Here is a 23,449-nt window from a genome sequence, read left to right as displayed (position 1 = left end):
AAGAGAATGGAAAATAACCTACCCCTGTGTCTGCTGTAGAGTGTGTCGCATCGTTTTAATTTGTTGAAAGTGACCTGACATATCTGTAGACAAGACCATCTCAATGACCAAGCTACGCAACTCCCTGAGAATAATTAAAAGCAAAATGACTGATTAAAATTCATTTATTCTACGTATGGTACATTTGTTTAAGTGGCACTTGTTAATTTATAACTTTCAAAACAACATCATGGGGTTTATTACGTTTTAAAAAGCATTTAAATAAATTATTAACAACTTGAACATTGTATCCTAAAGGGATTCTGTGAAAGCAATGTACCTCAGAAAATGTACTCTTCAATCATTATTTCAGAGTCACACTGTTTTGTAACTCCTATTTGCTAGTGCATAAACCAATATTACATCCAGTTCTCTCACCCATTATAAGTCTTTCCTTATTTTGTCCAGCAGTAGAGTATTCAAAAAACCACTTGGTCTCTGGCTTACCACCACAAAAGAGGATACATTTGTGTCTTTTATTACTGCGCTTATATTAATGAAGAGTGTGTGTGTGTCACATTAAACCTAGGAAGAAGGCTGTGGAAACACTCAGAAGAGCAAGAGGTATTATATCTGAAACATTATCAATATTATATCACTATAAGATCATTACGACAAACTACCTTCCCTCTCAAAAATACTGTAATGCCTATTTAATGGTTCAGAACAAGTTCAGGACTTATAATTTATCTCTATCTTGGTATTATGGTCAGAGTTGGCTTGTCCGTCAGCTTTCTATTAAATGACCATGAAACCAGTAAACTATGAATCATGAATAATGTAAGAAAGTGTATTAATTCTGATTACATATTAAATTAAATTGAATTAATTTTGTCAATAATAATTACTGACTTTGAAAATTCAGTTTCCTTGATGTAGAAGGATTATATATAGACCATGCAGGAGTCCACTGGGTCTATATTTGCATACTTTTTAATGGCCTAGAAGGACTTACGTGCAAGTATTGCTTGTACATATGTGGGGAACAATTCACCACATTAAAACTTTGATTATGTAGCATATACCTTCATGAATACACCCCCAATCTTAAGGATGTCCAAGTATCAATTACAACAGTAGAATCCCATTTTAGTAATTTTCACTGACCTTTTATATTGTATTCATATCTTTGATATACTTAACATGTAGTTTTTTCAAAGGACTATGTTCTAAGGAGGTAATTTGCAGTTTTCTTTAGGGCTGCTACAATACTTTGTTATAAAGATTATCAAGACTGCTTTCAAGCCAAATTAATTACATATTTAAGCAGATATTCCTCATTATGTATTTATTCCTGATTTGCTTTGATGTAACTGGATAAAGACTCAATCCTCTCGCTTCTATTCAACAATATGAAGCCATAGCAACTTGTGTTTAGAAAATGCCCTACCTTATCTGACCTCATAATAATTTTGCACCCCAGCTGCTCCTCCTCCACGTTGCTTTGAAACTGTACCTTTCAAACACAGTCAAACCCATTAAAAAAAAAAACCACAAAACAAAAACCAAAAAAAAACCAACAACAAAACATAAAAACCAAACCAAACAAAAAAACATCAAAACAAACAAAAACCTGCTAATACTACATGAAAACTGATGGCTTTGCATTATTAAACCCTGTTGTTTGTAAGACTGAAATAATTAGCACTTCTCCTTTCTATGGAAGATTTTCCTAGGAACTTTAAATGTCTGAACTTTTAAACAGTGATCAGAAATAAGTTCACACCTACTCACAAAACACCTCATTCCAACTACACAAGACACACAGAGAAGTAAAACACTGTTTTCAGTTTACTCATATTGTCATGGCAGTGGAAAAACCCTAATTCTTACCTCCATCACCTGAATAAGGATCAAACAATGTAGCACTGCCCTCTCACGCACTTGTGAAGATTTTAGGCCACTAAAAAGCTGCTTAACAGCAAAGGAGAGACTGTCCACCTACAGTTGTTTCCTGCCTGCACCCACATCCATGATAATTAGAGAGAGAGAAAACTGAAACCTGACTGGAAAATGTTAAATAAAATTCTACTAGAGCTAAAAATGCTTTGTCTACTAGCATTGCACAGGAGATTACTCTTGGACTGATACCATTACCAAATTGCTTCCCAGGGAAAAAAAAGACTGTCTCAACTTCCGTATTGAAGAAGACCTGAGCTGGTCTTGTAGGTAACTCATGGACAGAAATCTCTCCCCATGATCATCAGGCAGTCAAGAGCTACAAGCATCAGGGTAATATAGTCAGCATTGCTCCTGCTATCTTGGCAAAAAGATATGCAGATATTGTCTTACTATGAAGAGAAGTGGTAACAGTATTCACGTATAGCACAGAATGTTTTTTTGGGCCCCAAATCCGAAGATTACTGGTTTTGAGTATACCATCTCTGCTTTACTTAAGCAATTGTCATGTCCTGTGCTGTCATGCTACCTTAACCTTCCTATAGCCATAAGTCCTATGGATAGGATACTGTAAAAAGACACAGATACAAGACTACGTGAAAAAATTACATGAACAATGGTGTAATGAAGAAACTAGGAGTGGCTCATGAATTTCTTGGAAAAGTAGTTAACCTGTAAACAGAAACCTGGACAAATGTTTGTGATGAAGACATTTAGTCAGTTGGAAATTAATAAAAGAAACACAGAAACAGACTAAGATGAGCAAAAGCAAGTTGGGAACTGAAGAATGAACTGAAGGTTCATCTTCAAGTTACAGGAATCCGCACACAGAAGAATCCCAAGGGAATTTGTGAAAGAAATGCTATTCTTTGTGCATTACATATAATATATATTGTTTTATTAGTCTTTTTTGTATCATTGTATGCCTTCTGACTGGAATGGTTTAAGACATTAATACTGCCTCACCACCTATAACTGTTGACATTAATGCATGTGGTGCTAGGACACTAGAAGTCTGGTAAATCAAAGGAGAAAGGGAGACAAACAAGTATCCCTCTTTAGTTTTTTAGGGGCACTAAGTGAGAGAAACAAGACAATATCAATGATTAGGACATAATTTCAGAGCTGAGAAAAGACTGAGAAATTACTGTGAATGTCCCATGCATTACCCATGAAGGACATCATCCTCAGAATGCTGGCAGTGTTTCCCTGCTCAGACCCAAAGCCTATGTTTTAAACTTAATTAAAGTTGTCAGTTTATTAGTACATTTATCTTCTTAAAGTTAACATGCAGAAGAGAAATGTAATACTATAAAGTCATTCTCTGTCATTTTGCTTCATCTTGCTGAAATAATTAGCAGAACCTCCATTTAAATAGTCAGCAGTGTTAAATTTTTTAAAAATTAAATCCCTGCACCTAAGAAAATAGACATGACAGTAGAAGAGAAATTAATCAGTGCCAGGAAGTACATCAAAAAGTTGAACAAATTATCATTTCAATTTACTGCCAACTTGATGCAGTGCAAACTTCAAAACTGTTAGTTTAACAGCATGAATTTCAGTATAGATCCAAAAAGCTCACTACAGTAGTAATTACAAAATTGAAGAGCTTCTGTTAAGTGGCTAACAGATCCATCACTGCACCAATGAACAACTGCATCTCATGACAGGGTTACAGGAATTTCTGGGTATTAGAAATGAATACCAGGAAACTATAATTTCCATGACTGCCGCTCTAAATTGAAGTCTCAGACGTGAACAGGTTGTGCAGGTTGGCACAGACTGGCATTTTGGAATTTACTATTTGCTTGAAAGTACAGACTGTAATTGCTTAGCCAAGTGACAAAACACAGAACTGAGTGTTCTGGTTTAGTTGCTTGAGCTTATTAGTCAATTAATAGGTCTCTTCTAAGTTGTACTGAATAGGCCCAAAAAGAGATGATAAATTCTAGTTTCTCTGGTTGCCATATCTCACCAACTTCAAACTGTCTGCATATAATAGGATCTGTGTGGCCACTTTATAAAAACAAAATTTGCAAAATTAAAATAAAATCCTCTAGAAAAACACAATTGGGTTACAGTGGGAGAAAACTATGGGAGAAAAGCAAGTGTAAACAGAGTCAGTGTCCGATCAAGCAACATCCAAAAGAACATGGTAGTTTAACACAGGTTAAAAAACCACAGAGAAATGAAATGCAACAAAAGCTAGACAAAATGGTCCATAACTGAACTGAGAAAACAACTATGGGAAACCCAGACCAAACAATCTACGCAGCGAAGAGTGTGCTTCACAAAGTGGAGAGAGCCTGTCACATTTCCCCTTTATTCTGTTTGCAGTCCACCTCAGCAGTATGTATAAACATCACACACCTGGAAACCGCAGGCTCCTCTTTCCATTGGCAACTATTTTGTTTCCAACCTATTACTCTTTTTCTCAGTGATATAACAAATGGGAATGACTGGGATAAACTCTACTAGCTGGCAGCCAGATTTCTGTCAGCTGGAATCAGTGTATTTTGCTTCACGGATTCCCAAACTATAATAATTTATGGTGACCTCCAGTGACAAAGAAGTCAGGACTAGGGATGCACATAAGTGTTTGTAAGCCATCCTTGGCACAATCTTGAACTGAAGTTCAACTGAAGAAGACCTGCTCCTTTCTACCTGAAGGAGTCGTGCCCTGTCTGGCGGGACACAATATGAAACAGCACCACTTCAAAAAAAATACTCAAGGCAACAAGCCTGAAGATTTGAAAATAATTTTCTCTCTAAAATGCTGGTTTTAAAAGACAGAATACCAGCTTCTGATGGCTATCTACTGGCACAATGACTGTCTCCACACTCAATAGTTAGGACAAGCAAAAATATGGTCACATAGACCTAGTAGCCCCAAAATTATCAGGCCCAAAATAGTTTTAGAAGAAGAAGGCTCGCTCATGTTGGCAATGAAAATATAGGTGTATAGACAGTTATTGCTGAAGTTTACAATTTACTTCTGGAGGTATTTCTCCAGAACTAAATTTACAGAACAAAAGTTCTGATAACTAAATCCAAATGAGTATCCTCTGAGAATAATTTTTTTAAAAGAATGAAAACCTGTATGCTTCCTCTCTCACTTTGTATTAAATAAAAAATTAACAATATTTTTAATATTGTGTTTTAGAAACAGGTACAGAAAAAGAATAAATTGCAAACCAAAAGGGCCAGAAGACTTACACTCAGTAAATGCTTTACTTAGGAGTGTTCTCGTCACATAGATAAGTAAAATCATGTAAATCTACCCTGTAAAACAGTCCTTCATCTGTAAATATACAACACACCAAAATTTGATCTGACATTCCCTCATAAATGTATGGTTTCATGAAAATATAAATTAAGCAGAGTATAGTTTTGTTATTCATGGTAGCACCATTCACAGCGCAAGACTTCCTGGAAGCAGAACATCTCTCTGGCTTTACAGTCCACCTGTTTGAAAGGGTTTTTTTAGGATCCCTGAATAATAGCTATGTTTACAGAAACACAGAGAAGACTTATATTTTGAATGTTATATGTATCAAACAATGATATACAAAGATAACATGTCCTTTTGAATAATGGGAAAGTCTTAGTCTAACACTTGTTCATTTTAGCCTTACATGTCTTAGTATTTGTGATATATCAATTATGATCCTTACTCTTTCAGCTGGGTAAATTTTCTTCAAGAATTACACTAAAATTAAGAAGAAAAAGAAGAGCTTTCTGTAGCACTTCTGGGCCTTTACCTTATTATTTCTGGACTCCCCACATAATAAATTTTTTACTGCTTAACCAAGATGTGACTACGGTGAAATCCCAGGGGCAATAGTGCTCAAGTTGGCAGTAGTGTGACTCGGCACTGTGGTTTTAACCCACTGTTAGACAAAGGTAACCCAGCTCCAGAGCAGCACTGTGGTTTTCCTGAAGATCTATCTCACCTGAGACACTGTCCACACAGTCCAGCACTGTGTCTCATAAATGTACAATCTCACTTGGAAAATTTGATTTTGTTTGGAGTCTCCCAAACAATATTTCTTAGTACTGCAGCAGCCTTCCCTAGGCTCTAAATATCCATTACTCTTTTCAGTGACAATGTCGTTTCCTGTAATTTGAACTCTTAAAATAGACTCCACGGGGAAGGCTTGGTGGTTTTTTTTATTTATAAATACTGGAATTATGTTTGAATGTCACTGCAAGTCTTACCTCCAGTCATCTTTGTTTAAATTACCCAGGATGTTCATCTCTTCTTCTTGCATGAGTCTATAAGCAGCACTTACATGATGATTTTCAAGAACAGAACGATCATTGTACAATATAGCAACATCTGACCTAGTGTTGAAAAAAAAAGGTAGATTTGGTAATAGTGTCCTAATGATGGCACTGTAAAATGTAGACCTATGTATTCTCTATGAGAATTATTGACTATATATGTGTATATATATACATATATATCAAACTATGTTTATTTGTTCCTATTGTATTGAATACTGATAAATTTTCCATCTTAGATGCATAAAAAATTGTCATTATACCATTGTATATACTATTTGTGAGAAAGTCATATTTTTAAATGTGTGATGTTTTATTTATATGATCTAAGTGGGACAAAAATTTGGGAGATCTTTGAGCTTCTTGACTGTAGACAGGACAACAGGACAACAGAACAACAGAAATGATCCAGTTAGGCTACCCAAGAGTAAACTTTGGCAATACAACCATTTAAAATACAATGCCTTCACCAACAGCATGGGTGTTAAGAAGTTACTACTCTTGTTTTCGGAGATGTGCTTTGGCCCATGTTGCTCATTATCAGAGGGAGTTGTAAATAATAAAATATTAAAAAGTTTCAATTTCATATGTTTTAAACAGACACCATCTTTTGTCAGAAACACAGCCAAACTTTGAGCTGAAATTTGATTGTGTTCAAATGCTTCCTAAAGAAAGACCCATACCATAATGATAGCACACTTGACACTATCCTTTCCCTCTTAATTAAAGACTAACGTACAATTCCAAAATTACATTGAAATTTTCACAAATTTCAATGCAGTGTGGATTTATCGTACTTAGTTTAAAACATGATTAATTCTTGGGGAATTTATTTCCCCAAGACCTGACCTGACCTGCTAAGCAACCTCAGGTCTCTCCTCTTTGCTACACTTCCATTCTGATAAAACTGTTACTGAATATTTCAACTGAAAAGTCTGTACTAGAAGAAAGGTGTGATGATTTAGCAGTGCAGCTCCCTCTGACATAAATAAGCTATATTGAACCTCTTGTTCTGTTGAGCAATATTATATATTGTCATATATGGTACTAAGGTATCTAAAGAATTAAAATAGGATTGGAAACTTTATTTAGAGGGAATGAACCATAACCTGCTAAAACTCAACATGTTTACATCCATAATCCAACTGAAATTGTGGGAAAATCTGTATTATGCCAATCACATATGTTTAAGAAGCACACTTTGATGGACATAGCTACTTATGGATAGGTTTAAGAGGTACTAAGATTTGCTATGATTCTGGCAGCAATTCCATCAACTTTTCTCAGAAGCTTGGAATTACAGCCCTGGGATGCCACATCAGGGCCAACTTACACTAAGAGAGAAGAATGAGCTACATTACAAAACAAATACCTGTTTGCAAGTAAAATTCAAAGGCTAACAGCTTAATTAATTTTCCACTCTTGCAATACTGCAGAGGAAAATATTAAGGACAAAAATAGAAAAGTAATATAAACTTGGAACTACAAACTGGTTTATTTTTAGCCAGATTGTGCTGAGAGAGAAAAGAATTGTGTCCTTACTTCAGCTGCAAATCTAGAATTTGTTCATTACTGAAGGGCACATCTTGGAGTACAAGTATGTTACAGATTTAATTTAAATGTTACCTTTGGGCACTTTATCCATATCAGTGAGTGTGAGGATGCTTCCACTCAAAGTATTTATTTTTCTAGCACTGAGCTGTTTTATTAGAATATGCCAGTGTGATGCTGAATTTATTTTTTTTTAAGACCAGCTAAAGCAAACTCCTCAACTGAGGATACTAAAATCAAAGTACAGCCTAGTGTAAGAGAAAAATAAGATGCTTTGAATTAGGTTAAGTATCAGGTGTACCATTTATCACTTAGTAATGTATTGGTCAGGGATTTTCCTTCAGTAAGCTGAAAATATTTTAATGGGAAGAGATATATGCTGTTGTACAGGACCAGCAGCTAGAATGATATGCTGCACCTACATGAGAATACAGCTAGCCTAACTTTCAAACTGGATTCCTCTCCAGATTTCTTTTTCATGCCTACTGCAGATGCTGTCAAAACATGCTAGGAGAGGGCTCATGGTAGGTATTTCTAAAGCTGTAATTGAAGGTTTCTCCCTCTGCACCAGGACTTCGTAAGTTTAATATACAAAATGAAACAAAATGTAGCACCTGAAGTATGTCTAGGCACATGCTGAAAGAGAGGTAGTATTTTTATGGGGACACAGTAGAAGAAATTTTTTACTCAGAAATATCAGAATTTAAGTGAACAAATAGAGGGGTGAGAGGTTTTCAAGTCCATGTTCTGAATATTTTTGAAATTTCTCTTGACATATCAGCTCCAAAATAGAATGATTTCAAATGTTATGGAGCTATCTCCTTACTTTTCCACTGTCTGTCCATATGAATGGTCTCATTAACTGTACAGAGGTCAAGGAAGCAATCATAAAATCAGGCATGACCTGGCTACTTCCTGGTTTTACTAGTAAGAGATATGAAACAGCTCAGACCAATGAACAGTGAACTCCAGATATGACTCTTAAGAGATCACTTTGCTTACCTTGTCTGAATATGAAAATTGTTTGTGGTCCCAGTATGTTCATAATCATGGACGGCAGCTGCAAAGATCATTGCTAAAATTTCCAGTTCTGTGAGCCAGTGCTGGTAAGTGAAAAACAAATCCTAGTCACACTTACTGTAACAGCCTAACTCAGATTAAACAGTACAGTACTGAAAATATTTTGCACTACCTTTAACTTAAATAAATTTTCCACTTGTCTTATTCCAGGCAACTATATATCCATAACACTTCAGTATTATACAGTAAAATAAGTCCTTGTACTTGTTATCATTTCTCTGAGACCAAGTTAACATCCATTTGGTCACTAGCAAAGTAAATATTGGCAGCTGAAAATATAAGAAGTTATCAAGAGAATTATATGGTGTACTTTGCAACTGCTATCAGTATCCAATCTGTTATCCCACACATGACACTTGCCAAATTATGCCATATTAATCTAAAAGCTTGATATGAAGTTAAGGTTATAATTTATCTTTTAGTAAACTATATATACAGTTCATAAAAATTCAACATACAACATCAGCATTAACTATACTTTGCCAGTGTACATGGTACTAAAATTAGGCCCATGGGAGACTTTTCTGTTCTAAATTTTATCATAGTTTGTACTGATTAAAAAAAAAGGGTGCATGCAGTTACACAGAACAAAAGGTAATACAGGTCATGTATACAAAATAATGCAGACCCTGGAGTTTTGTGCCCTTTTATAACTTGCTAACTGAGGCTGTTCTGTATCACTCAGTTTGTAAAATAACCTCTATTATCTTCTTTTAATTTCTGTTTCTTGAATGCTAAATCATCCTTGAGGATAAAATTTACTCCATCTAAAAATGGGGGCAGAAAAATCATATCATAATTAACCCCCACAGTCACAGGACTGATTAAGTCAAATACCAGAATATATTTCAGATGTTTTTGGCATAAAAGTAAGCTTCTATTCTAAAGGATCAAAGAATGATCTCAAGTTTATGCACCCGAATATGCACATACATGTGTATGAGTGTATACGAGATATATAAGCTGCCAGATGTAGTAAAAGTTGCCAATAGTAGCACTTCTTTCGAAGAAGAAGAAAGGGAACCGTCAAGATTCATAAGTAATTTGAGAATAATAAAATAGGCCATTCAGCAACAAAATAAGACTGCTGAGGAACAAGTACTGCCTGTTGGTGAAGCAGTACAGATTTTAAAAGGTCACAACACAGTAAAGAGAATGTACTGTAAGCAGTTCTAAAAATGGAAATGATGACCTTCATAGTATTGTGTGTCAGAAGAAACCAGGCCATGACAAGTCCTGGCTTTCACAATATTTTCAACATACCAAATAGAATAGAAACACAGAAATTATTAGTAACTAAACATAAACTTTTTCTTTTAGATGTCTTTTTAAGGTCAGCTTTTCCAGCAACCAAAATAGTTGCTACACAATGCATTTACAAGTAGAAGAACATTCCTTACAAACAATATCTATGGGTGACGCAGAGACTTCATACAGTAGCATATACAGACACAAGCTGTACAGTCAAAATTGAGATCAGTATTCAAATCAGAGAATCAGAGTACTTTAGCTGAAGCATTTCTAAGGAAGTAGGAAAAAGTTCTTAGAGAGACAGTTAACAAGTGTTTTTACTCAAAGGAAGAGGTAAAAACAGGTATCTGGAAGTCTGCAAGACTGTGAAGAGTTGAAACCTGTTCCCTCTCAAAAGATACTACAACATGCAGGTGTAATGCCTAATGTAAAATATCTCTTCTATTGAGAACTGTTTTCCAGTGTTATAAATTGCTTATAAGTAAATAGATACATTTCAACTCAGCTCTGTTTGAAACTAATTGTTTTACAACAATGGATTAAAAACTGAGTAAGAAATGGAGTCTCAAAATTCACTTATTGACAGTAAGCTTCTTTACTTTGAGCAATACAGGTACGTGGGAGGAGAAAAGAGATGGTGGGAAGATGATCGATGACTCAAAAGTTCTTTACGAGATGTATTCCCTGGGACTTGGATTCTTAAATCTTTATAAAGATGAAAACTTCATAAATGCAACCTTGAGTTATACATTTCAGTCATATCATCTGGGATTTAATCTCTTGGGAAGGTTAATAAACTCTGTGCCATCTGTGATATCTAACTTTCTAGCACATTGATCTGAGGTGGCTGGATCTTGTTTCTTAAGAGAGACAGCAACTTTTGAAAAATATAATGATAATTTTATTTCTTTAACTGTGACTCTGAATATGTGTTATTCTTCACCGGAATCTTTCTAAGGGTTTGTGGAGAAGCATAAACTCTGACCAGCCAAATTTTTTGGCAGTTGCTGAAATATGGCTGTTTTCCAGCTGCCTATAAAAATACAAAACACATGACCTCAACAACATGAATTGTGAAACAGATTTTCTAAAACCCAGCTTTTTGAAACATTTGCTTCAGTATGTCTTTTGGAAATGAACAAAGAAGACAGCAAATCTTTGCAAGTTTTTGGAGTCAGTATGATTTCCTGATACAATAAAAGCCAATTAACTTCAAATTGCACATCAACCTGCAAAAAAAAAAAAAAAAAGACAAACACCACTGGAATTTGATCTAGAATTGCATCAAATTGACTCCAATCCAGGTATTTGCCAGAAATACTGCAGAGTTAAAAGAGGTGCAGAATGGACGTGCTCTGAAAATTATCAGCTTGAGAAGCAAATTTCAAATTGTTAATGAGTAGGGTTCTGGAGAGTAAACCAGGCAACAGGGAAAAAAAAAAGTTAAATAGAAAAGTCGCATGATACTGATGCATTCTCAAATTGCAAGAGATATTTGGGACAGAAATACTTTACAAGCTGCAGAATCACTAGGCCCTCTTTCAAACACCAAGTTCCATAAATGTTCCCTCTGCCTAGCAAGCTATATCTGTTTGAAGGCACTCTTGACTAAGTGTTGTCCTGTTTTATCATAGAATCGTAGAGTCATAGAATGGTTAGGGTTGGAAAGTTCCAATCCCCCCTGCCATGGGCAGGGAAATATTGCAATTCAGTATCATAATCTGGCAATTAAAATGTGAATTAAAACTGGCCTAATTTTATAGAAATATTTTGTAGAGGTTTTGTAGCATTAATGAGGTTTTACAGCAGCAAAGTCTAAACTTTTTTGAAAATAGTTGTCCAAATCACATCAAAGTGCAGTTAAAAGATTAAGATGCTAATAATGTAAAACTAGTGTTGGTGAGGTCTTTCTCATACTTGTGTGCACTCAGTGAAATAGCAGATATTCAAATATGAAACAGATTCCTTCATTGAGTGTTCAGAGACACACAAAGTGTGTTGCAAAGCTGTTTAATCAATGGCAAAACATCCAAATTGGCTAGGACAGCTTTGGAAGCTGGAACCTTGTTCTGGCATCGCAAAGAAAATCTGAATGCTATCATGTTTTTTGAAGGGCAGAGGGGCACAGATACAATGGGCAAAAGGGATGTTTATAGTATATAACAAAACACAGGGATTTTCCTCCCTGTTAAATTGCTGACCCAGGTGTATATCTGCAACAAAGACATGTCTCACATCACTTAACTTTTGCTGTTAACTTTACAGTAGAAGACAAGGGTAGGTTAGGAACCATGATTTAATCTCTTCAATATTTTTCTTTCATTAAAATACTATTTTGATAGATCAATATTGTATACAAAAACTTTGGTTTGGACTCATCTTGGCAAGAGCTGTCTAGGCTCTGCTTCAGCCTGATATGAAAGTCATTTTTTTCAAGAAAACATCTCAATGTGAGTAGGAATCTTGGCTGGGGAATACTCAGAGCTTAATTCAGGAAGTAGCATTGGAGTTAAAACGTAGCTTTAAAAACCCGATACTTAGAAGCAAATTACTTCCTTCAAACAGTAGAATAAAAACCTGCAATGCCTAGGGACGACTTCTTGCCCCCACTACAGCCAAAGGCAAAGTTTTAAGCGAGAAAAGGCTTAACATAAGCGACTTACTGACATTTATTTTGTATATATATGAGCACAAACATCTAGAATCAGTCCTAAATTTTTCCTTTCCAAAGTCTTACGGAATTGTTTCATAGCTCTGCAAACAGAAATCAGATACTATCTCTTTCAAGTAGTTTTGTTTGTTGGTTTGGGTTTGTCTTCTTTTTTTTTGTAAACAAGTGTATTCACAGTGAAGACGAATCATCAAAAGGCCATTGATAGCAATGTCCCTTCTCTTTCAGTCAGTGTTTACTTCTGCCTAGCAAGCTGATAGGGAGGAGACTCCCACTGCTGGTATTAAATATAAGTGTTTAGAAATAAAAATGCTTGCACAGACTCATTTCAGTCCCCAAATAAATAATAAAAAATACTGTGACATCGCAAGACAAATGCAATATCCTGCCTACTATAGGCATATACAGTATACAAGAGTAGTCCTAAAAAAGGCAGTAATCTAAAAGAAAAAGCAGTTGCAGAGTGCATGACTGGGCCAGATGGGACTTTGAGTAGCTTGGTCGAGTGGAGGGTGTCCCTGTCCATGGCAGGGCAGTTGGAACTAGATTATCTTTAAGGTCTCTTCCAACCCAAAACATTCTATGCTGCTATAATTCTAAGCCTGCACTGATTCAGTACATCTTTCAACAGCCAGGACCTCAGCAGATACTAAAGCTTCCTTGCCTGATCACACCTCCCATGCTGTGATGTGAAAGTAAAAATTTCTCACCTGCCCACTCCTGCAAATCTATCTATTCTAATATGATATATAATACCCAAGTCCAGGCGACAAAAAGAAACAAGATTTAAGAAGGATTTTTTCCCTCCCTTTTCCCTCCACATAGGGAGAGCTTCAGCTCAGAAAATCTGTTAAAATGACAAAGTTCACAGCCTGAATGGTAGTTTGGAATCTCTATCTGCACAATTTTCAAGGGAGATTTTTCCTTAAGAAAAGACATATGCACACATTTATCCAAAACAGTAGAGTCTGAGAAAAAAAGTAAATTGAACTTCACAATATTTCTTACCATGATACCAGTGTGAATCATTATGTAATGCACAGTTTGAGTAACGTCAGCTGCATGGACCAAATTGTGATATGGATTTTTGTATTTGCTGTAACCAACTTCAAGAGCTTCAGCAAATGAAATAAGATTGGGAACAGGGATCTAGGGAGAATAAAACATTAAAATAACTGTTTTTTTCCTGCAACAGCTGCAAAAGTCAATCATGCAATAAATAAACCACAAGTAATATACTACAGAATGTAGTTAGCAAACAACAAAAGAAAAAATTCAAATGTAAAGGTCAAATATCATACATGCATCAGTGAGTCTTCATCCAATTTTTGTAGATGTTATATCCCTCTACATACACCATGCACAAGAGACTGCAGAGCTATCAACCAAATGGTTTTCAAGACATGCCTGTCTGTCTATACCGGGATAGATTGCTCATATAATACAGGCATGACAGATAGGAGTCTAAAAATAGGATTATCTCCTTTTCTTCACCAGTTTTACTTGCTTGAGGCAAGGTTTCCTTTAATCTCATAAAATGACTTTCCTTCCTCCAGGCAATATGTGAAGTACAGGTACTATCTAGTCCCACTTATTTTCCCATTGTGCTGGTTTTGGCAGGGATAGAGTTAATTTTCTTCATAGTAGATACTATCAGACTATGTTTTGGATTAGTGCTGGAAAGAGTCTTGATAACATGTTTTAGTTACAGTTGAGCAAAGGTTATTCTGAGTCAAGGCCTTTTCTGCTCCCCATCTCACCCCACCACTGAGTAGGCTGGGGGTGCACAAGAAGCTGGGAAGGGACACAGCCAGGACAGCAGGCCCAGCTGACCCAAGGGATACCCCAAGGATGTGGTGTCAGGGTCAGCAGCACAAAGCAGGGGAGGCCACCTGGGGGGCTGTTGCCTGGGGACTGGCTGGGCATAGGTCAGTTGTGGTGAGCAATTGTTTTCATTTGCATCATTTCTTCTTGGGTTTTATATCTCTCTTGGTTATTTTCATTAATTTTCTATATTATTATTGAGAACATCATTCTCATATTATCGTTATTAAACTGTACTTATCACAACCCACAAATTTTCTCACTTTCACGCCTTCAATTCTCTTCTTCCATCCTGCTGGGGAGAGAAGTGAGCTTTTTTGGTGGCCAGGGTTAAAACACATCACCCATATAATGAAATTACATTTGCCTTAAGAATTTTTTCTTTATTTAAAAGCCCTGTAAGGTAAACACTGGAACTGAGAATGGGCTTAAACCCACTCTGCCGGTAACATTGTGTACTTCGGGTCTGTGTTGTTAATGGTAGCCCGGGTGTGGTTCTGACTTCAAGCATGGGAAGCTTGTTGTTACAATTAAAAGATTCAGAACAACTTCAGGGTGAAGCAGTCTTTTCAAAAGGACATGGAGTTTTGCAGTGGAGAGATTCTGAAAGTATAAGAAAACTTTCATTTGGTTCTATCATAATGATAAATTTGGCATTTTGATCCATATTTTTATCTCACCCTTTCAAAACTGGTTATAAGTACTCCATATTGTATTGTAAACCCCCGCAAACACCATGGAAAACCAGTTTTCTCTTTATATATCCCTTCAAGATGGTTAGGAGAGGAAGGTTCATCTGAAGCCCCTCGACAGTAGTGAGCAACATACTATGATCTAGACCATGAAAAAAGTACTTGAGACTGACTACAGTTTTCTGCATTATTAGTAATCTTTGTTCCAGGAAGCTGGGTCACTGATTCAGTCCTGCTGAGTAAATAGGCTGTATACATAATCTATTTATGTAGTGCTTACAAATGACATGACAAGCCATTTTTTGGCTTGCAGAAGTTCCATTTGGTAGAACAATTGGAATATTACAATATTTGATGTGCCATATTCTTTGCATTGCCTTGTACAATAAAAAAAGTCCAACTTATGCTGTCATCCTTGCATTTTAAATTTGACATATATATATTTTTGCATGCATTATTTTATTTGTGGCTAGTTCCTGACCTTGAAACGGCTCAAAAGGTCATATCGGGTAAACAGCTCATACATCATAAATTTCAGACTGTGCTCTCCACTTGCTTCATTTAGGGTAAATACGTCAAAAGACCATTTATCAACATCCTGTAGATGAGGGGAAAAGAAAAAACAAAACACAAAAAACCAAAAACCATAACATTTCCATCTGCTTAAATAGGTTCCAGTTGATTATTAGAAAAGATATTTTGGAGGTTTTTTTGAGGGAAGGAGGAGAGTTTGTTGGGTTTTTTATTGTCTAATTCTTTCAAACTCCTACTGTAGCTAAAACATTAATGACTATTTCAATATTAATGAGGAAAACAGTTGTACCAGTTATGAATAAAATACTTGTAACATGACCTAGGCAACTTTGCATGCTTTGAGTCAAAGGTCTTAATCTTTCAAATTTAACTTTCTGAGTACAAATCATATAAAGAACCTTATGGAGCAATGGGAATACCAACCTTTAAATAAGTCATTAACACTGATGTCATTAACCCTAAAGAAATTTGAGAATAATGTAACAGTGTTTGACTTTTAGGGGAAAAGCTGAGGTTCTCAATTCTCAAGAAATACCAGCTTTTAATTGCTCACATAGACATAGGAACTCAGCTCTCCATAAAAGATTGTCTTTTATGTGAACTGAAGCAATACCTTAAATTCAGAGCAAATATTGTACTTCTTCCACAAGCTTTGGATTCTTTTGTTAGTTCTATCCCAATACTATCTCCTTTTTCTTTCCTGAAAAGGAAAAAATTACTCCTGTCTGAGACACTGATTACCATACCACTGGGAGCTGATAAAACTACACCTCACATTTCTATAAAAATGTCTATACAAATTTCATCCTATTGTTCTAATAATGTCTAAATGAAATCACAATTAAACAGAATCATATGCTGGTTTTGAATTTTTAACTACTAATTTCTCTGTTCTGTGTGTTAAGTTCTGTAGTATGGCTAGGGTATGCTCAGTAGAAAAATAACTTCATTTCACCCTAAAAGTCACTAAACATAAGTACAAATACATTCAAATTCCACAATGATTAGACTTATTTCACCTTAAATGTGACTATCACTTCTGATGGGTATGCCAAACCAACCATGCTTGAAGTTCTTCGATACATCCTAAAGAAAACAAATAAAATATCAAGACATAGCACTCCTATAAAAAGTACCAGAACAATTGATCTTCTTTTAATTCATTTTTCAGAGCTTTTGAAATAACATTAAGCTATTAATTGGTCTGATCCCAAAGATTACATAAATCTTTTTATGAACTTATGAGAAAAGCACCTCTTTTATGTTAGAGCAGTCTTTGGTACAATTTACTGCAGAAGTTGCAAAGCCTTTGAGTTCATCCCCAGAATTTTCCACCCTTCAGGAGATTTTACAAATTTAGAGGTTTCACCTGGATTTCTACATACAAATATAAAGTGATTGCAGAAACTCAAGCATATACCTGTCTCAGAGATTTGGTTCAGGTTCATACGATCTCTTAAAGAATCTTCAATGGCAGACACTGTGGTTAAATGCTGCACTTGCTGCGATAAGAAAACCAAACTCTCACCTTTCTACAAAAATCCCAGCCTGTACAGCATGCACAATGCTTCGGAATTTGGGCTTTTCTTCAGATCTCCTCTTTGCTATTCCCATTTCTCTTGTGAATGTAGAAGCTAACCAGTCCCGCACTTCCAGCGGGACCGAATCCGACTGGATGTCAGAGAGTTCATCCTCAGTGTCCAAAAGTTTCCTACAAAAAGATTAATACAAAGTAACCAACAAGATCTCAGACCAAAGCAAAGAGGAGTACAGAGAGGTGAACAGCCAACAAAACTTGATTTCAGAGGAGCCGAGGTAGTCCGTAAATTGACTCAGCACATTACTAAATGTCTTCTCTGGTAGAGGCCAAAGGGAAGCTGCACACAGCAGATCTCTTCTCTCTCCCACTGGTCATGTTCCAGAAGGTAAAAGATATTAAAATGGAAGATATTCAACTGAAGGCAAAAGAAGATTTTTCGACAAAGTTATCAAAGCTTTGGTGGATTGAAGTGTAAACAATGAGCTATAAAATCTAAAAGATTGACTTACAGGAATGTCTATAGAAAGAGGGGTTGCTGCTATAACCAAGAACACCAGTGGTCCACCCAAAATGGTGCAAAAGTTGTTTTGATACTTAGATGCAAAGTAAATGATATTACATAGCAATGCTATGGTGAATGCATGCCAGTGAAGACCCTGTATACATGCTTGTCTTTTTATTGCAGTGCAATAAAAGTATTAAAGAGAATTAATTCCTTTAATAAAGAGAACTCCTTCTGTGTGGAGATCTGTATTCCTATTAAAAGCATGGTAACAAAATCATAGCAATAAAGATATTATACAAGATTGGATTGCAAGTCAGCTTTCACAGTTCTAAGCAGTTCAAAAAGCTAGAAAAACTTAGGTATAGATCTTGCAAAATAGAAAAAGTATTAAAAAGAAACTTCACTTAAACAAAACTGACTTGAAGGTCATCAGTTTATTTAGAAGAAACATGTAACTAAATATTCTCTTAAAACAGACTCAACACTTCCAATCCACACTTCTATAAACCTTTTTCTTGCTGTTATTTGCCCATATCACTCAGACTGCTGAGATTTTCCAAGAACCTAATCCCTTATTTAGTCAGCTGTCAAGTTTTCTTTCACACAATTATGAAAGAAATCCCAGAGTTAGGATGACCTGAACACATGCAAAGCATGCCACTCTTCTAAAATGTTTTGTGGAAAGTGGTACCAACTGAATTGCAGATACTATTTGATTATATAAATCTATTTCTCCAGTGCTGCCGTTCTGAAACTCCTCGAGTTTGTGTGAATTGGACATAAAGCAATGATGGACAAAATATTGTTGAGTGTGATTTTTTTATGAAACAATCCGCTTGTCAAGGTAAAACATGGGCCTCTTCTCCTGAGTGAACAGGATTACTGGGAAAAAAATTTGGTGGGAATTCAGCTAACATATTTGTGGATGGATATTTGGGAGAGGAAAGTTATCACTTTCCTATCCATTTTCATGTTTACACCTCTGCCATTGTCTTTTCTTTCTACCCTTAGCAAAACTGTTAACTCCTTTCCCTATTTATGCACTCTCTCCTCATATTAGTTTGATGTCTCTTTCACACCTTTCACTTTCTCTATTTCTCTTACAGGTTTTCAAAACCTGACCAAATCAAGGTCTTCTCTGGCACATACAGAGATTAAGCAGCAACACAGATGTTTAAGAAAAGCCTGAATACGGTGCAGTTCAAAGGAATCCCTATATAAATCTAATGCTATCTGAGGGATTATAGGACAATGCCTAGTAGGAAGCATGAAGTCAGAAGATTCATATAAATTATTGGTGAACAGTGAGCATAGTGTAGTTGTGTACATCTGCTCTGTTCTCAGTTTCAGCAGGTCATTTGGCTAGCAGGCTATTTTGTAAGGTTTTAAAACTGGATCTAAAAAAAATTCCATAAAATGCACCCCTCATCCTCCCCCAGGTTACTGAAAGATCAGCAGAAACTTTCCTATTTTTCAGAGACATAGAATTATCAGTCTAGGAAAGTTCTTTAACATGGAGTGCAAGAAGAGCAGAGTGGAGAAGAATTATGAAATTTTCTGAAAGTGGGACACAGGTCAAAAATCAGTAATTTAAATTGGAGGAGCAGGACTTGTGTAGAGGAAAGAATTTGGGCAAATTATCTTGCAAAACTGATTGAAGGCTGAGATTGTGCATAGGCCAAAGGATATAAATTGGCTTTATTCCCTACATTAAAAACAATGCTATAGTCCACTGAAATCCATACCAGTCTAACACCATTATTATATATCCCTGCAGAAATCAGTACATTTATATTTCTGAGGAATATTTGACATTTGATATATTTTTAGTACAGTAAGGGATAAACCTTATAATCCCTAAAACATATTTTTGTAACTATTCCAACTGTTACTCAAATTAGATGAAAACATTCCAGCAATAAAAGGACCATGGGCATTAGGCTGCCTCATGGCATGCAGCAGGGATATTCCACATCACCTGTGCAGCATAAAGCAGAGCTCTACATCAGTTTGCTACAGCCTGATGCAGACCTGAATTTGGGACCAAGTCCTGAGCTCTGCAGATATGAGCCACTGCAGTACAAATTAGGGCCAGCAAGACACACTGAAGTTTATCTAATAATTTTAACCATTCACCTGTAAAGTAGGAGGATTATTCAGTCTGTAAATGACAGTAACAGAACTTACTTCATGAAGACAGATCTGAGAAAACAGTATTTGTAAAAAGGGTTTATTTAATCAGTTATTTTCCACTGCTCTCTGACAAGAGATGACTGAACAACATGCCAAGGGGGAGAGAGAGTTTCAGTGTCTCTGCTTCCAACTTCAACAGTAGGAAAGTAACTGCAATATAGAATTACGTTGCAAGTACAAAATCTTGCAGCTCCCTCAACACATAAGCTTAACAACTTCTCAAAAAGAATTAGTTTCTTTGAGAAGCCTAACTGGAACTACATTCAAGGAGAGGAAACAAGGGCTAGTCATTCATCTCACAACTGTCTATTTTCTAGACTTTCCTGACCTTTTGAAGAATAAGAATTATATTGGGGAAAATTACTCATGGCATATGCATTGCTAGAAATGGCCTTTGAACAATTTCACTAATGACTGCCATTCTTTTGTAATTACAGGGACAGGGCTCCTATATGGGTCTACACATCTGAAAAAATTGATGGTTCCATCAAATTCCCCAATTTGATGGAAATTTTATGTAGGAAGGAAAATAAATTAGACTATATATTGCTTCATACAAAATATGCTTAATTATAAAAAATTCTTAGAATCCAATTTCAACTAATTTCACAGCTTCCAGCTTTTGTCAACTTTTATTCATCTATTTTTACTTTGATTATAAAATACAGTCTTTCCATTATATTTCCATGGCTCTAGATATATAAGTACTGTGAAATACATCTAATTGTTCACCTTTTACTCACTGATTGTGAAAGCATTTCTTTAACCTGGGGATACCTCACTGCAGCCTTTCAGTACTTAAAGGGGGCTTAGAAAAAAGAGGGAGAGCATCTTCTTACACAGTCAGATAGTGCTAGAACAAGAGGGAACATTTTAAACTAAAAGAGGAGAGATTTAGATTAGATGTCAGGAAGAAATTCTTTACTGCAAGGGTGGTGTAGCAGTGGAACAGGTTACTCAGAGAAGATGTGGATGCCCCACCCTAGACATGTCCAAGGTCAGTCTGGATGGAGCTCCGAGCAACGTGGTCTGATGGAAGGTGCCCCTGCAAATGGGAGGAGGGTTGGAAGCAGATGATCTTTAAGGTTCCTTACAACCCAACCCAACACATTTTATGATTCTATACCTTTAAAAAAAAAAAAAAAAAGGATGGAGATGAAATAAAATCAGAAAAGCAGAAGACAGGATCAAAACAAAGACACACAGTTAAACCACTGAACTTCCTATCAAATATTACAAGGATTTTTGCAAGATTTTGGAATATAATTTATAATTGTATATAGCAAAATGTAATTTGTAAATTGCAATATAATTTTGTGACATTCTCCAATATGTAAACTCCTACATAGGTTCAAAAATGTCGCTCTGTAAATTAGTGGACAAGCGACCATAGCTGTCAAACACAAGGCTAGAATCTCTAGCTTAGAAAATATTTGGAATGGAGTGACTGCAAGACCCAAAGTCTCATCTCCAAATCAATCATCCCGAAGATCAGAGATTGTGGGCATTTAAAAGCTACATAGTTGTTCCACAAAATCAGTCTTCAAGTAAAACTCACTGAGATAAACTCTGTTTAACTGGGAGGCATGAACTCAAATATCCTAGTTCTATTAAATAAATATACGTTGCCTTGGAGGTTTTTGATTTTTTTAATTTTTGTAGATTTTAGAAGTAGCTGTATTTAATATATTCCTCACCCTTTAGCACAGTAGTTACACATACCCAACCCTATTACCCCATTCCATATCAATTCCCCCTAAATTCCAGTCACATATTTAGTCTCTTTTTCAAGGTAGGCCTTCATTCTGTTTAAGAACATCTGCACCCTGGCCTGGACAACAAGATATCACCAGGGCAAAGCAACCTTCAAACCCAGAACTTTGGAAAGCTTCCAAGGACTGTACGTGCTCCAAAGAAGATGAAGATGAGAAAGAGGGGGTTCCAAAACTCCCCCAGACTCAATTCCCGAGGGGCAGAACGGGGCAAAGGCCGGGGGTTGGACAAACACGGATTGGATAGACATCATTACAAAAATTGTAACACCTGAGTCAGGGAGTGCACACATGGTTTGTATTCCCAGAGCCTGAGAGGCTTCATTAAAACCTTCCCTTATCTTACCTCCTACTTAAATTGCCCTGGAGTTTTTTTCATCCTGAGTCTTTTAGGCAAAAATATATACTAATATATACCAAGGCACACACACCAATTTTTCTTCCATAAAGCTAAGGAACACCCAAAAATGCTAAGAAACGAAACAAAAAGGCTGTAACAAAATGTGCCACAGAAAGTACATTTTTTCAACATGAAGTCAGAATTTCAGGGTTACATACATTTATTTTGCTCATATATCATTAGCCTGTTAAGTAGATGCAATATGAGGAAGAGATACGCGTGGGAAGGAGAGGGGGAGGCTGGGTTATTTAGTTCTATTCATTCCATGAGTAGAACTTCCATTGACAGTTGTGGGAATAAGTAAGACATGGCCCATGGCATTTCAGCTTAGCAATCAATTAATATTGCAGTCATAGTAACTAATAACTTGATCTTCTTGTCACAGTACTGTGGTTTTTGCCAAGAATAATTTTTCAAAATTCAAGCAGTGATAATTTCTTGCTCTCTTTTCATTTAATCAGAATTTTAAATATAGTAATGGACTAGTCAGAAGTATATTGCTTTTCCCTTAGGAATATATCAGATGTACTACCGAGAAAAAGAAAGAAAAGAAAATTAAAAAAAATAAAATTAGATAATAGCTATGGGGGAAAAAAATCCATCAGTGCTGATCAGTCATGCTGCCTAACAGAGGTGGTAAAAGATTTCCAGAGGAGAGATTGAGAAGGAGGTATTAGCTCTTTGCTGATTAGTGAATTAATCAAGCCCTTAAGAGCGAATTGAGGAAAGTCCTCTTCTAGGTTTAAATGCAGAAGAATTTATAGCCTAAATAGTCAGTCCACATTTTTACAAGTTGTTTAGTTCTATTATCTCACTATCTTCCTGAATGAGCATAAATCAATATATTTAATCAATATTTACATCCTCTATAGTCCATTACAATTTCTACAATTAAAAGACTCTCTTGACTCCCACCGAGGATAAGCAAATTTCAAAAATGAATGAGGTGCATTTTTAGTACATAGAGGTCTTTCTAAAGGAAATTATGAATTTACCAACATGTTGTACCCATAAAATTAGCACATTCTTAGAAGAATTGTCCTCATATGAAGAATTACCAATCAATTAAATAAATGGAAAATAGTCTGGATGAAATATAGGTATTACAACAGAAGACAAGTAATGTAGGAAGGACCATTGTTACTGGAAATGTTCACTTGTTGACATGTACTGCCTATTTGGAAATACAGAGGTATATACCAAAGACAAACAAC

At 35.9% G+C, this 23,449-nt stretch overlaps 1 protein-coding gene across 1 annotated transcript in view; it reads right to left on the bottom strand.

Moving 5' to 3' along the window:
- PDE1A (phosphodiesterase 1A) overlaps positions 1–23,449 on the bottom strand; it is a 148,347-nt gene that overhangs the window by 24,479 nt on the left and 100,419 nt on the right. Inside the window, 7 exon segments of the mRNA XM_018071888.2 lie at positions 23–124; positions 6,157–6,282; positions 8,776–8,876; positions 13,784–13,924; positions 15,773–15,889; positions 16,845–16,911; positions 17,354–17,536. Coding sequence (XP_017927377.2) covers positions 23–124; positions 6,157–6,282; positions 8,776–8,876; positions 13,784–13,924; positions 15,773–15,889; positions 16,845–16,911; positions 17,354–17,536 — 837 coding nt within the window.

The sequence above is a fragment of the Manacus vitellinus genome, unplaced genomic scaffold (genome assembly GCF_001715985.3).
Source record: "Manacus vitellinus isolate BGI_N305 unplaced genomic scaffold, ASM171598v3 scaffold_20_pilon, whole genome shotgun sequence".
In the NCBI taxonomy this organism is placed as follows: domain Eukaryota; kingdom Metazoa; phylum Chordata; class Aves; order Passeriformes; family Pipridae; genus Manacus; species Manacus vitellinus.
Note: the sequence above shows the minus strand (reverse complement) of the source record. Positions and strands in the feature narration are given on the sequence as shown.